Raw genomic sequence first — 17,140 nt, 5'->3', positions numbered from 1 at the left:
ATATTTTGCTTCATCATATCGCCACGTTCGGTCAGTATTGACAGCATATCGTGTGGAGACCTTGACTGCCACAGCATAGGACTTCCCTACTACGACAGATACTTCTGTCTCTACCAATTTCCTAGCCTCAGGAAATGACAAGTGTTTCTCAACTTTGACATGCTGCACCTTTTTTTTCCAATTTCCATTTTGCACATTCTCGCGAATATGCAAAATGGTTTCCCTTAGAGTTTACACAGACAATGTCCTTGGTACATGTCTTACTGTCGTGGTCAAATTGACCACAACGATCACATGTCAACTTGTTTTGACATGTAGTTTGGCCATGACCAATCTTTTGACAGTTAAAACATCGTAACGGATTTGGAACAAAAGGCACAACAGGTGTATGCAGATATCCAGCCTTAACAGACTCTGGAAGGGTAGGCTTCTCAAAGGTTAAAATCAAAGTCTTCGTCAGAACAAGTTCATTATTTCGGCGAATCCTGATTCTCCTCACTGTTGTCACACCCTGTGGTGTCAAGTTGTCAGTTATTTCCTCTTCACTGACGTCTTCCAAATATTTCGACCGAATATCTCCCTTAGAAGATTTCAGGGAGGAATGTGGCGATACGCTAATTGGTACATCACACAAGACTCTCGACTTAAGAAGACATCGAGAGTGGGTCCAAGTCGAACATTCTATCAGCAATGATCCATTTTTCATCTTTTAGCAGTCTTTGACTCGCCAGCTAAGACCCTTCTGAACAGCAAACGGTGACACTTTGCTCAACGATCCATCAACAGAGAAACTGATGACCAGGATTCAGAAGTTATTACTTTGGACTTCTTTGAAGTAACAATAGCCCTAGTTTCCTCATCAGAAGAGGAATCCGCAACCCCGGTGTGGACCCGTTTCAGGGGTTCCATCTGAAGTTTGGGAGTTATTTGTACCCATATTGTGAGTCATAAAGATTCATCATACATGCCCCCACCCACCACGGAGTACAACAAGAGGACATGAAGCTGCAGATAACCAGCAGACACTCATGCCAGGGATACATGGTTGATAATACTCAGGCAAAAAAAAAAATTATCACCCGATTGACCCCAGCCACCGCCCCAAGAGCAACAAATACAAATTATATATAAACTATGTTTGTTCTTGACAAAATTAACAAAACAAAGGTTGTTTACTCTAGAGCTTGGCATGCCCAGCCGATTAATCAGGTCGAGCCTCCCTGACCACCCGTCTGGCTGAACTCCAGACCAAAGTGGTGTGTTGCCAGAAAACATACCCGTAGATATGTCCCCAACTCAACCACCAGGATCCCATTATCCAGTATTACGGGATGCACCTCACGGCCGAAAACGTGCCCCAAAAGGGGAGCTGTGCTGTATTGGCCATTCTCAAAGAGAATGTTACACTTCTGCACCACGGTGAGGTCACAGCACGCGCAGGGGATTAAAGCGTGTTTAATTCAGGTGCGAACAATGTTGTATATGTGTTATTGCTATTTGTATTCAGTATTATAAAATCCGAATTCAAAACTTTAAAAGTCTACACTCAGAACTCTGATAACAACTTGAACCTTTAACGCCTACATATTTTATGAGTGTGACGTGTAAATACTCTTTTGTTATAAATGTTTGGAACGGACCACCTGATGTCACGTGACAGCTGTTAATGTTGAATCGGTTAATTTTTATAGAGAAAAATCAACAACTAAAGAAAAAATGTGACGGATAAAGCAGAACCACAAAATACGGATTTCCCCTATACCGTCTATTTTTTTTTTTATTTTTTTTTAAAGAGAGTTCGATTGTTATTACATAGTATTTTCTGTTAATGCAATTATTATTCGCTTGGAATTCTAGACATTGAACAGGATAATATCACGGTAACGCGCTAAGCCGTTCACACAGTGTAAGTGGGTCTGTCTTTCATTATTTACATGAACGTTAAACACATAATTACGTTCAATTCATAAATGAGTATAATTACAAACATTCCGCGTCATACGATTTACTCTATTCGAACGACGACGATGTCACTAAAAAACTGAATGTTATCCTTCGATAAGCACAAAACCGAAAAACAGGGCAAGACAAAAAAAAAACAGAAATTGATTTATTTATATATATGTTTAACTAAATAAGTCGTGTAGTTTGTAATTATAAGAATTCTTTGCCATTTTTGTGAGTGATCGCTTGCTAAACTGGTTAGAACGTTAGATAAATGCGATATGCTAGATAACACAGGAATGAATAGTCTAAAGTTCAATCAGTAGAACTGATACGTATGTACCCTGTTTTGGCATAACTGCATGCATATATCATTAATATGCAGATGTATTTATTTCAGTGCCTATACGATTAGTAAACGACGATGGAATTCCAACAAAAGGTCGAGTTGAAGTTAAAATGAATGGAACATGGGGGACTATCTGTGATGACGAATTTGATGACAAAGAAGCCAAAGTCATATGTGCCATGTTGGGGTTTAGTCGGTAAGCTAATATGTTGTTAAAACTGTTTTGCTTCTCTCAAAATCCCTTAATATACATCACATCCACCCCACCCTCGAAAAACAAACGAACAATAAAAAGCACAGCAAAATACCCCCCCCCCCCCCTCAAAAAAAAAGAGCAACAACCCACCACTAACAACGAAAGAACGAATATAAAAAACACAAACAAAACGACAAAAACAAAACATAAAAAAAACGAAAAAACAAAACAAACAAAACAAACAAAAAAACATTAAAAAAATACACCATCAAACAAACAAACAAACAAATAAAAACGTAACGTAAACAAACTTTTATTTTTTAAATTTTATTTTTGTCAGCAGCCGTGGAATTCTGTCTTTTAAATTGAGTATTACCTCTGTTTCTAGGTACAGTGCGAGTGCGCGTAACGGGACGTATTTCCATAGTGGGACGGGACCTATCTGGCTCGATGACCTGTCTTGTACCGGGACTGAGACCAGTTTAACAAAGTGCGGGCACAACGGCTGGGGCAAACACAACTGCGGCCACAAAGAAGACGCTGGTGTTATATGCGGAGGTACTATCTATAGCGTTGTTGTTCCTAATCGTCCAGTTTTAAAGGAATATATATATATATATATATATATATATATATATATATATATATATATATATATATATATATATTGGCGCAGCCAATTGTACCATCCCAGTATGTGTTGCTGGTCTGGGTATACATCTTTCCAACACATAAGGCTCATGTTTGAGTTTACTTCCCCTTTAACTGTTTATGTGGACCCACATTCTATTATTAGTAGTACCATACCTGTCCAACCGAAGGGGACTATAGGTTTCATATATGTCCTTCTGTCTGTCTGCCTGTCCGTCCGTCTGTCCCACATATAGTTTTCCGGATGTTTTTGTTTTTTTAGAATTCTTTGAGATATTGAGCTGAAAGTGTGTGTATAGATTTACTATGTACTGTTACAGATCAACTTTGATTTTCATGGCGATTTATTCACTTTTCACTGAGGTATGGACCTTGAATTTAGGATATACAAAAGAATTGTTAGGCCTGGTAGGGGACATGTGTTGCTTTTGCCTTAGAATACTTGTTTATTGTTTAGAAAGCCTATAGGAATAGGGGTTGGGGTCATTGGTGTTCGAACCAGTCATTTCGTATACTAATTGTGACGACCAGTCATTCCGCGTAATGCTAAAACAAAAATCTCCATTGATATATTTACATATCGTGAACTTGAAACTGTGGTCACCCCAAGATGATAGTTTTATTGAATATGTAACTGCATAAAAAGTATGATGTCTGTAATTTTCATATTTCGCACTACACAGATATTTGCCACATTCATTGGCAATTGTAGGCCCATATAATAGGTCAAATATTGTTAAAATAGATAGACGTTCAAAGTAGTAAGGAAAAAAAGATACGCCACTCCAAAAGCTACTTATTTATCTATCATTGTTTACGGCATGGCAGTTTTTACTAAAGAACCAAATAACAGAAACGTCAAGAAATAGCGTTGCAAGAAATCAGAAAATTGATTTCCTCCATAAAAAACAACATTTAAGGGCAATCTGTAAGTAAACGAAAGTAGATAAAGTGTCACTTAAAGTTACAGTGTCTGGTTACCATATAATAAAAGCATGCACAAATATGAAATACTAGTTCAACTGCACTTTTAAAAAATCCGTGCGTGTTCGCTATGAACAGAGAACGTCAAAAGTATAGGCTCGATTCGTCGCCTGTGCGGCCATTGCTCGGCAAACCACAAAAGACAGCCTGTTGTCAATTTCAGTTAACAGGTGCGTTTGCGGATTTGAAATTGTAGGGTTCATCTCAAAAAATGAAATAAGAATTCTTGCGCTGTAGGCCTACAAAGAACGTTCGGTTGAGGATACGTACTATTCTTTCGTTAAAACAGGTTTTGATCTTGACAACGTACTATCATTCGTATCTTTCTATTTAACTTTTGGAACTGTTTTTTTTTACCTTACAATGTTGAATCTGTTGCCATTTTAACAATATTTGGTCTACAATTTTCAATGAATGTGGCAATTGTTCACACAGTCAAATATTAAAATTACTGTCCCCACACTTTTTACACTGTTCCATATCATTTATCGTTTTTTGTTTCGTTTTTTGTGTGTTGTTTTTTTTTGCGGGGGAGAGGGCCGTTCTAGGTTTGTTTGTTGTTGTTGTTTGTCTGTTTTGTTGGGGGTTTTTTGGGGGGTGGGGGGGGGGGGGGGCGGAATTTAGCTTTTGACGTCGTAATTTCTTTTTTACTTACAATTTTGAGTACGTTGCTATTTTAACAGTATGTGGCCCATGGGTTTTAAATTTGTACCAAAAGTGGGAAATGTCCATATAATGATGAGTGTGAAATATCATCAATTACAGTCCAGATACTTTAAAATAATTATCGTGGGTTTTTGGGTTGGGTTGTTTTTCAATGGGCCACCTGATATCTAAACATACATACATACATCGAAACATATATCGATACATACGTACATCGATACATACATCGATACATACACACATACATACATACATACATACATACATACATACATACATACATACATACATACATACATACATACATACACACATACATACATACATACATACACACACATACATAAACCACCAAGAAGACTGCCTGTCCCAGACTAGTTTACTAAAACTAGCACCGGACAGAACTCATTAGAATAAGTACAGCTCTGATGACATGCACTCAAGAATAACTGTCGTAACAGTGATGAAATCAGGTGCTCCCGAAAGGTGAGTATATACCGGTGGCACTCTTCATGAGTACTTGTACCACCAAATATGTCGTCTGTCACTTCATCTAAAAACAGTGAAACAATAAGAAAAGTACAAGAGTTTCACCGGAGAGACGAAAACGTATGCACACTCATGAGACCAACTAAAAAGTCCGGTTTTAAGGTGTTTCCAGTTTAGAAAGGTATGTCTGGCACTAATCAGGGCCATAGCTGGCATGGGGTCAAGGAGGCAGTTCCCCCCCCCCCCCCCGAAAAAAATTCGGAAAGCATTATAGAAACTTAAAGAAAAGGAGTTTTAGATTATTAACTACTCAGTTGTGTCCCCCCCCCCCCCCCCCCCCCCCACACCCCCCCCCCCCCCCCCCACCCCCCCCCCCCCCCCCCCCCCCCCCCCCCCCCACCCACCCCCCCCCACCCCCACCCCCCCCCCCCCCCAACACAAAATCCTAGCTACGGCCCTGCTAATATTTATAAAAGGCACAATGAGAAACATTTTAGAAACCATCAGCATTGATAATAAATACATAGACAATAACTTACCAGTTACGAGGAATTACGGATTATCTGTCCTGGGTGAAATTAATATTGTCAGTCACGAGTTTTAGCGAGTGACTGACAACATTAATTTCACGAGGGATAGATAATCCGTAATTCCGAGTATCGAGTGGGTTATTGTATTTATTACCCATAGTGTAAATAGTTAGAAACTTGAACTTTAAAATTCTTACATGACACAAACTATATAATATACAAGACGTGATTCAAGTCTAAGGAAACTGAGGACGTCAAAGTACACAAATCAAATGTAAGCAAGAGAGATCACATTCGTAATGAACTGATGTTTCTTGTGGGAAGTGAATGAACAACAAAGAAATTAGTTTTCAGCATGTTTTACTGTTAACAAGAACAAATTGTTTAAACGATTTCGAGAAAAACTGAACACTGGTTCTAAATGTTTTGTAAAATTTCATCAACGACAGACGAGTCAAGGAAACCGATGATGTCACCAAACTAACGTCATGACGTCAGCGGGGAAAGATAGAAGCTATCGGAAAGATAGAAACTATATTCACCCGCATCTATCTGCCCATATGGGTAATAAATTACTATAAACGTCCCACTTATTAATTCAGTGTGGAGTATGTCGTAAGAGCATAATCCACCTGCAACAATCAAACGCCCTCCACAAATAAGTGGTGCCTTAAGAATTATATCTTTGGCTGGGAAAAAATGCTCAGTTATATACTTAAACCCTAGAACGCTTATGTACGAGTACCATTATTACTTTCGTGTTTAAATTACAGGATCAATAACTAAATCACCTTTGCGTTTGGTAAATGGCACCACCAGCTACGAAGGAAGAGTTGAAATATACCACAGTGGAAAATGGGGATCTATCTGTGATGACGACTTTGGCACGAAGGAAGCTCAGGTCGTCTGTCGCAGCTTAGGTTTTATCAGGTATGTAATAGTTTTTAACGTAAACGTTTTCCGTTCGAAGATCGTCGGCTTATTCGTCATATCTACATATACCCTCATCAATGAAAGTATGCTAGTTTTATATCAAATGTGTCATTGTTTTCCAGTTGGGTATCCCTAGTCCTGGAGAAGTCGATGTCCTAACTCTCACAAACCCCTAAGAACTAATATAACCGTGTATTAATAATCCTGTACAGACAGTTCAATTAGTCGAGTCGTGTGCCTGGGCGGCGTGTTTGATTAGGTACAAATCTGAAAACCAAAACTGTAAAATATGATCAGGGCCGTATCTCTGCAAAATGCAAAGTCGAATGTTCATTTGGCAACATAGTGCATGATTCCATGAATCTCTATCTAGAGCCTCATCCATGGGAGGACAGCCACTCTTAAACCACAGATCATACCTGAAAACCAATTCGCAATTGTCAGCTTTGGGTTGAGTTATCGTTGTTGTTTGTGTTATAGTTTCCAAGCGACATCGTATCACTCAGCCCAATTTGGAAAAGGCAAAGATCCGATTTGGCTTGATGACGTGGATTGCGATGGCGATGAGAAGTACCTCGACCAGTGTTCCAAAAACAGCTGGGGAAACAACAACTGCGGTCACAACGAGGATGTTGGCGTCAGTTGTCACCGTAAGACAACTTTTTCACTCTTTGTGAAAATGAGAGTAGTCCACAAATACCTCCCCCCCCCACCCATCTCTACATTTCTCTGTTCTGCTACCTCTTTCTACATTGCTATCTTCTCCTCTCTCTTCCTCTCTGCCTCTGTCTTTGTATCCCTCCCTCTCAATGTCTGGCTCTGGCTCTTCCCTCTTTTTTTTACTGTCTATCTCTTTCTCCCACGCTGCTCCCCCCCCTCCCTCTCTCTCTCTCTCTCTCTCTCTCTCTCTCTCTCTCTCTCTCTCTCTCTCTCTCTCTCTCTCTCTCTCTCTCTCTCTCTCTCTCTCTCTCTCTCTCTCTCTATATATATATATATATATATATATCCCTCTCTTTCTATTTCTTTGTATCGCTATCCAGTGCACCACGACTGGTATATCAAAGGCCGTGGTATGTGCTATCCTGTCAGTGGGATGGTGCATATAAAAGAGCATTTGCTACTAATGGAAAAATGTGGCAGATTTTCTCTTAGATTATATGTAAAAATTCTCTCTCTCTCTCTCTCTCTCTCTCTCTCTCTCTCTCTCTCTCTCTCTCTCTCTCTCTCTCTCTGTGTGTGTGTGTGTGTGTGTGTGTGTGTGTGTGTGTGTGTGTGTGAATATGCATGCACTAGAAAGAGAAAAAAGAAAGCACTATGCCAGTATGGTAGATATCCACTTCAGCCTATTTTTATGTGTAGAATTCTTAAATATTTATGTAAACCCATCCAGCTTCCACATTCCAGACTAAATTTTCAAACTGTCATATTCTAAAATCCCTGGATGATGGTGGTAACCGAAGGTAAACAAATGTTATTAAAACTTTAGAGTTTGCGTGGATAAGCCAGGATGTGCGTGATATCAATATTTTGTATGTATTTATTTATGCAAATAATGCTTGGCAATAATGGACACCTTGCATAAGTAGAAAATATATCTGAAATTAAAAAAGCGGAATGATTTTGACTCAGGACTAAATATGAAAACAATTAGTCGCGCGCGCGCACGCGCACACACACACACACACACACACACACACACACACACACACACCACACACACACACACACACACACACACACACACTGTTACAGACTTATAACAGAAAGGAGTAACACTAGCAAATATAGTTAGTTTTGGTCTTACGAGCGCCACCCAGTAAGACTGGGAATTAGATAAATGTAAAGTATAACAATCGATCACTTTTATCTTTCAATAAAGTCAAAACAAACAAGTATCAACATGTAACAATATTATTTAATTATAATAGTTAATAGTCACACACGTGACATTGCATCTCGGTGCAATTACATATTATATACCATAGCCTCTTTGGTAACACTTACATGTATTGGATATTTCGATTCAAAGTTCATTTCTTGGATAATTCACGTTTTCATCGTCACAGGCTCAAATCCCCTGGATACTGTCCTGTTATAGGGTTTGAATGTTCAATCAGACAGATTCATCTCTTCAACGACTTTCTTTAATCTCTTAGCATATCACTATTTTTGACGCCTGCATCTTGCAGCTCATCTCTAAAATCTGCAATCAGTATAGGTTGCAGAACAATATTCTTTCTCTCAGCTTTTAGCTGATAACGGCACTTGACGTCGGCTACACGGAGTGTCATCATCTGACGCATACTTGAAACACCTTCATCTTTATACTTTTAAACAGATGGTAGTAATGAATGTCTCTAGAGGACACATACTTTGGTAAGCCTTATCAATGCCATTTATCGGCTCTCGGGACCGCACTGCATTTCTCTACCGAAGTACTTGACACACGCTTGCTAATTGGTACATCCGGACCGTCCAAACTTCACTCATCGATGTTACATAATAGTGTTATCACTAGTTCACAGCATACCAGTATAATGTGTTACAAGGATGCTTAATAAAATACATTTTAAATATGTACAGTATACAAGGGCTACAAAGAGGCTTTATAATCAGACTAGTTATAGAAGAATATACGAATTATAGTTTTATTGCCATTATTAGTCAGACATACATCACACGCATACACACACACACACACACGCACACACACATACGTCTGTGCGCGCACACAAACACACACGCACATTCAAAACAACATCATTAAAAAATCAAAACAATAATGAAACAAAACAAAACAAAGCAAATTATCAATAAAACAAAACAAAGCAAAGCAAAACAAAACATAGCAAAACAGCCATATAGCAAACAAAAAAGAAGAAGAAAAGGACAGTGAGAAAGATATTTTATTTAAGTCTCAGCGTATGCACACAATGATAAAATGTAATATAAAATACAATATAAGCCATTCGTTATAGAACACATAAAAGGAAACATATAAATTAAATATACATATCCAAGTTAACAGTGCAATAGTGCCCAATGACGAATTAACATTAACAACAAGGCAGGATTAAAAACTAGATTCTTACTGGACCCTAAAAAACAAATACAAAACAATATTATTTAAAACATCATATTCTTTGTTAAAAAAAAGCTAAACATGTTTCATTAAAATGTAAGTGAGTGTACATTAACACACGATTTTATCTTAAACACAGTTATTGCTGCACATAGGACAGATTAGCTGCTAAACAGGAAGGTTTTCATATTGATAATGTCCCCTTTCGACACTTATCGGGGAAACCCCGATACTATATTTGAAGTAGGCATTTCTGTACTTATTTAACATGTTTACATTAACATAATGGTCTGTGCCATATCCCAAGCAATAACGTTACAACAGTATTGGAAATAGTATTAGCCCAAGAAATATATAGATCATTAGCATATCTATTTAAAACATTGGTAACAAATGAAATAGGTATTGGACTATTTACATCAAACGAATGACCTACGTTGTGATCCTTGAGGAAAAAAGATATTTGGTGTAATTTTGAGTTTTTACAATGACATGGTTGTCTGTTTTTCATTCCCTATAGACACGTTTCTATTCAACCAGTCATGATTCATATTAATGCCATTGCATGAGTGTAACGTCAGTGCGTGCATTCCCAAACCCAGAGAATACATGCAAGCTTTATTTTAAACTTTACTAATTACACTATACTACCTAGTTCCCCATATTGCAGCTCTGTATGTAATATTTAATATGAATAACTGTTTCATTATAAACCTGAAAGCTGCCTCTGGAATACCGTCCATTTCTTTACATTTGGTTAACTTATAACAAATTCCAATTCTTGTTTCTATGATAGAATTATGTGTTGTGGGGTGGTCAATAGTATCCTTCCTCTTATGAATCCATTGTTCTCAGACCACCAAGTAAGCCTGTTACTTAAAATATTACAGTACAGACAAACTGGACACAGACAAAACAACAACACAACAACAACAACAAATAAGCAACAACAACAAATAAACCCCGGTGAAACGAAAAAAGAAAGAAAGAAGCAAAACAGCAATGAAACAAACAAATAAATAAATTTAAAAAAAAAAAAAAGACTGTAATTACATGGTCTTGTATTAAATTACACCAAGGACTGATTATTGTATTTCAGTGCCCGTGCGATTAGTTAATGGATTAGGAATTCCCACACAGGGCCGAGTTGAGGTGCAATACAACGGAACATGGGGGACTGTCTGTGATGATGGTTTTGACGAGAAAGACGCTGCTGTAGTTTGCGGAATGATGGGGTTTAGTCGGTAAATATATAAATATCATGTTTAAATATTTATAAAAGAATATATGTTTTCGTTATTTCTAAAATTATTTATTTGTCACTTAATTATTTATTTTTGTATTAACTTATTTATTTATTTATGTATTTATTTATATATATTTAAATATTATTTTATTTATATATTTATGTATTTATTTATTTATTTATTTATTCACTCAGATTTATTTTTCTTGATTTCTCAATTGATTGATTCATCAACCTATTTTTTTCATTTATTTAGTATTTTATTTCTCAGAACGTAATTATTTTTGTGTTTGTTTGTTTGTGGTTTTGTTTTGTTTTCTTCACAAAAAAGTGTACATTTTTATATCTAGTTTGGTTAAGTCAATATATCCTGCAATCACTATATCTATCAAAATATGACTACACAAAATTATAGCTATTTGGGTCAGACCTATATTAACACTAGTTGTGATCAGCAAAGGAATGTTGTATTGTTCAAAGTGACTTACTAATGTATTTCCAGTTGGTAATTTTGAAGACAATTTTCGGTTAAATTTGTTTGAAAGAAATAAGTTATCATTTCAGAACTATTGTGTTTTAGTGTAAATATATTGTAGAGACAGGCTCTAACACATGGACCTATGGAAAGCAGTAAAGTTGTGATATAAACAGTTAATTGCAATAATGGTACTTTGTCAAATTGAATATAATGCATTTACATTGTATACATTTAACTGGTGGCTAGATGTTTTACCTGCAATACTGTTATCATCCTGTTTCATCTCTGTTGTAGGTATAATATATATATTATACAAAGTACATTCACACACCACACATATCTACATTTCATTCATAATGGTATGTGGATGTACTTTGTCAAATTGAATATAATGCATTTACATTGTATATATTTAAGCGGTGGTTAGACGTTTTAACTGCAATAATGTTATCATCCTCTTTCATCTCTGTAGGTATAATATTTATTTATTTATTTTATTTATACAAAAATAATCATACAATGAATAATATTAGTGAATAGACTCCACTTGTTTAGACTAAGGCAGATGATCTGTTGGTAGCTGTTTTTTATCTGTGTATTATTCATATGATGCATTTTGATATGGGCAGGTATATTAACACCAAGCTGTATTAATACCAAACTGTTAATCGGGGATTGAGTGGTTAACGTTGCGGACAGTCAATTGTTCTGCGAATCGATACAGTAAGTTCGAATCCTGCAAATTGCCTGTTTCTTAATATTTTGTTTCAAGACGTTGAGGTGTTTAAAATTGATCTTGATGTTTGTAAAACGCGTATTTTGTGTGTTTGACAGACTGAAAAAACAAGGCATGAACATTTTAACTGCAGCGGTTGCAAAATGAAGTACTAAGAGGCGGTGGAACTGTCAGAGTAGGAGTTGGGGGGTGGGGGGTGGGGGGGGGTATCGAGAGCTACAGGCACTCAGTAATGGGGGCACGGGGGGGGGGGGGCTCTATGGGCCGGAATCGGTTACTCCAGAAGTGTGCAATGTAGTCCACTAATAATGCATATAGTTGGTGAAATTGTTGGCCCAAGATTGGAAGTATGACTCACATTTCTATCCTTGAATGTGATTGGTCAGTGCAGGAATAAGCGATATCCACCTGTTACAAGCGTTCCATGTACATGGCGTTCTACCTTTATTTTTTTTAATTAACTTGCCGTGGGACCAGTGGATTTGAAAATTTACTGTTAATGGTGAAAAATTCACTTGCCCAATTTTAACTGTTTATAAAACAAAAAAACCCATTACATTGAAATAATTAACTTTTTAATATACATTTTGCATACTAAGATCATGTTCAATTTGTCAATTTACACAACATGCTCATTGGGCATATTTTATGGTATGTTTAGAAAAACATGAAAACAATTTTCATCAGTTTAGAATAAAGTTACTTATTAATATTTAAAAATAATTATTTCCACTAATACCACCTAAGTTATAAAAACTATCCATGTTACCTATTAGAACAATTAACGGCATTAAAAACAAATTAAAGGGACATTCCTGAGTTTGCTCCATTGTAAGATGTTTCCGACTAATAAAATATTTCTACGATTAAACTTATATATTAAATATATTTTCTTGTTTAGGATATCAGTGTTTGTATATTCAATGTGTTTCTGGTCGTCTTAATATTTCTAAGAAGCCCAAACTGGATTTTGTCTTCAAATAATTTCGTACGTACGACAAAAACAATATTTTAGAAAATAAAATGAAATTTAACCTAGTACCAATCTTAGAACGATAAGACGTACCTTTAATATACAGCCACTAATATTTTATGCAGAAAAATATATTTGATATGCAATTACAATCATTAAAAAGTATATGTTAGTCGATAACATCTTAAAAATTGCAGCAAACTCAGGAATGTCCCTTTAATATTTCAACTCTTATAAATGTGTACATATTTATTTACTTGTAAATGGGAATCAGTTTGTGATAGGGCTCACTGATACAACCATCATATTTAAACATTATTATACTAAATGTTTCCTAAACGAACTTAGGATTGATAATTCGAGTAGTGCTACATTTAAGACTAAGACCACTATGCTATCTGAAGAAGAAATATGCTGATCACGCGAATCTGTCCTTCGGACATTTGACTTGAGCTTAAAATCCGAAGACATGTAAATTCCTCTTATATATTAGATTCCAATACGTCATAAGAATTCACACAAGGAGAACTACATCGCGGAGTCCAGCAAATACACGACCAAATACTTGTCTCAAATACTGACAACTATCAAGGATGGCCCTTTTAGGTATTGCCAAAATGTCTTCGAGACAAGAAGTACTAATAACTTGTGTATTCTCGAGAGTTCCAAAGATTTACTTGAAATCATTCACACTCAGTCCAGATCAAGTTCACTAATATTAAATCATTTGACTTTTGAATATTATACACAACACTCTCCTTTGATAAACTGAAGGAAAATTTCCATTCCTTAATCAGCGGAACATTTCTTACAAAGAACGGTGAACGCAGATACATGTCCATTCTAATCTTCCATGGATCTGGACAGTTCGTAAAGACCGAGAGTGAATCCAGACTACAGTATACTCAGGCAGACATAAAACGTATAACTTTACTCTTCGCTACATTGACGATCTTATATCATTCAATAATCGCAGAATTACAGAGTGTTGCAAATAAAAACTAACACCTGAGGGTATTAGATAATTATATCAGTTTCACACCTCGATATATGCACAGAGATTCAAAGAGACATGGGTCTCCAAACTAAGCTGTATGAAAAAAGGGATGACTCAACTTTCCAAGTCAATTATCCCTTTTATGTCGAGCACTATACCTTCTGCTCCAGCTTTATGGTACCTACATACAACAAATTCCAAGATACCTTAGAACTTACTCATTGAATGCAGATATGAAACAATGCCATATCATTCTGGTATTAAAGTTGTTGTATCAGAGTTATGATGTCCAGGAACCTCTGAGGGCATCCAGTAAGGTTTATGGTAGACATTTGGAGGCTATCTCTCTACTAATTACGATACATCACTGACTAAAATTATTGCTGATGCTATTCCATATTTTGAACTTGTGCATACTAGTTCATCTCTTTGGTCAAACTCTGGCATTTTTGCATCGTTTTAGATGAAGTGACGGACTTAAATTTTAGGAGAGATGGAGGATTCGTCACGAGTATTTTTTAATATGGAAAATATCAACCGAGTCTATGTTAATTTGTATTTGTCGAGGCTCTGCCGAGACAAATGCCTATAAACTAGACGAGGTTGATATATTTAGTGAATTCCATTTATCCTATAACACTTCTAAAATAGTATTGTAATTCTATTTTTAGCAAATCACAGTACTAAAGTCGCCTCCATCGATAATATGACGTCATCATGTTTGGCACAAATTATTTTGACGTCACGCATTTTAATTAAATCTTATGAAAATTTTACGCTCAGGATACAGGTCTTGTTGACTTGTAAACAAATGTTATTATTATTATTATTATTATTATTATTATTTTCGTCGTCATTATTATTTTGATTGAAAACATATTTTATTTCATAAACAACAAAAGGATTGGGCACAACTTTGCCAATATACTAGGCCCTCTCCTATATAATACAGGGGTCGTGTTAAGAGGCGTCCATGCGTCCCTGAACGTATGGAAAGCAGGCTTGGACGCCTGCTCGTCACCGCACGTGATAATAAAACCGTCCCAGTTTATTTTCAAAGACACATTCCAGACGCATATTTATTTCATTATTTCATCATCACCACGTCCTTAGTGATCTGGACGCATGGAATCAGTTACTAAAGTCAAACTGTCCGTCACTCATAATCCCGACATGATCTCCGCTATCGTTCCCACTATAAACCTATTGTAAAAATGAATGAAAATCACTTTCTTCTCCTGATCGTTTGGTGGAATTGTGGGAATTGGAAGACGAGTCAATATTTTGAAAGGCATACAGGACGCTTCGGTTAATTATGGTATATTCTCTCAGGCCGAAACGCCATTGGAAATCCTCGTGTAGCCAATGTACGTCTCAATCAATGGGGTTTCCGTAAGCAGAACACGGGCTACGTTACTAACACTGTTAACAGTCGACGTGTACCCTACTATAGTGGAAAGATGACATGTCACAATAACTTAATAATTGCGGTCACTATACCAGCAAACTACATCATTATATCACTAAGCGTCTGAATATTGATATAGTTTAGGCATTGTGTGGAGTTGTTTAATTATTTATTTAAACCATTAACGCGACTATCGAAATTAAAGTCTACAAAATGACGTCATTATGACTTAGATTGGCCACACATATATTGGGCAATCGGAAATCCTCGTACCTTCTGTCGAAACAGAACCGAGTGTAGCTATACAGTATATTAACTTGTTTGAATATTCCTACAAGCGGAGATATTTTCCCTTACAAACAAAACAATCTAAATTAGATATGCATCATTAATTGTTTATTTTGACAACAAATAACTCAAGTATAGGCTAACAACATAATATCAATAAGATAACCAAGAGAGTAACAAGTATCGCATTCATATTTGGAAATTGGACTTGCCCGACATAAGATCTAGAAACAATCATGACCGCAAGTCTTTGGATGCACATTGAAATTTAGCTAAACTTGATAATAATGGCCATTGGCTGTCAAAAGCAAGAGGCAGTGAGCCACTTACATATGGCACCCACGTGTTTGGAGTGGCCCTATGGTGAATACTATGTACTGTGTACAGTTAATAGAAATATAGTGATGTAACTCAAGACTCAAAATAAGCGATTCATAACCTTTTTTTTTTTTTTTCAAAAATAAACATATCGTGTTCAGTACCAAAATAAAGGGTATTATATAAAAATATGGACTCATAGATTTTGATAATTGACTCGTGGAAATGAGCCACTTCAGGAGCAAATGAGTCAACTGGAAAAAAATGGACACCTGGGAAAAAATCCTTAATGCTACCCTTGTTATATGCATACAATACAATGGCCGCAATTACTTAATTATAATATAATAGTAATGTATAAAATTTGTATACAAATGTATTTTAATAGCAATCAAATTGAGGAAATTAGGGTATTTTGTAAATTTATTGGTTGTGCATATTGTAACGAATTACAAAGGACCTGCCTCTGTTGCTCATATGTTGTACATTAAAAAACAAATTAGTGAATAGTCCTTATAGTTGTTACCGGACTCGGTGGCGTCGTGGTACAGGCTGGTAGGTACTGGGTTCGGATCCCAGTTGAGGCATGGGATTTTAAATCCAGATACCGACTCCAAACCCTGAATGTGTGTTCCGCAAGGATCAATGGGTAGGTGTAAATCATTTGCACCGAGCAGTGATCCATAACTGGTTCAACAAAGGTCATGGTTTGTGCTATCCTGCCTGTGGGAAGTGCAAATAAAAGATCCCTTGCTGCTAATCAGAAAGAGTAGCCGATGTAGTGGGGACAGCGGGTTTCCTCACAAAATCTGTGTGGTCCTTAAGCATATGTCTGACGCCATATAAGTGTAAATAAAATGTGTTGAGTGCGT

The 17,140-nt window shown here is 36.5% G+C and overlaps 1 protein-coding gene across 1 annotated transcript in view; it reads left to right on the top strand.

Annotated features, from left to right (window-relative positions):
- The window catches only part of LOC121386055 (deleted in malignant brain tumors 1 protein-like), a 68,351-nt gene that overhangs the window by 17,061 nt on the left and 34,150 nt on the right, over nt 1-17,140 (top strand). Inside the window, exons 6-10 of the mRNA XM_041516854.1 lie at nt 2,345-2,489; nt 2,878-3,047; nt 6,583-6,739; nt 7,223-7,392; nt 10,924-11,068. Of these exons, the coding sequence (XP_041372788.1) occupies nt 2,345-2,489; nt 2,878-3,047; nt 6,583-6,739; nt 7,223-7,392; nt 10,924-11,068 (787 nt within the window). The remainder of the gene's footprint in view (nt 1-2,344; nt 2,490-2,877; nt 3,048-6,582; nt 6,740-7,222; nt 7,393-10,923; nt 11,069-17,140) is intronic.

The sequence above is a fragment of the Gigantopelta aegis genome, chromosome 12 (assembly GCF_016097555.1).
Source record: "Gigantopelta aegis isolate Gae_Host chromosome 12, Gae_host_genome, whole genome shotgun sequence".
NCBI lineage: Eukaryota > Metazoa > Mollusca > Gastropoda > Neomphalida > Peltospiridae > Gigantopelta > Gigantopelta aegis.
This window is presented reverse-complemented; position numbering and strand designations above follow the sequence as displayed.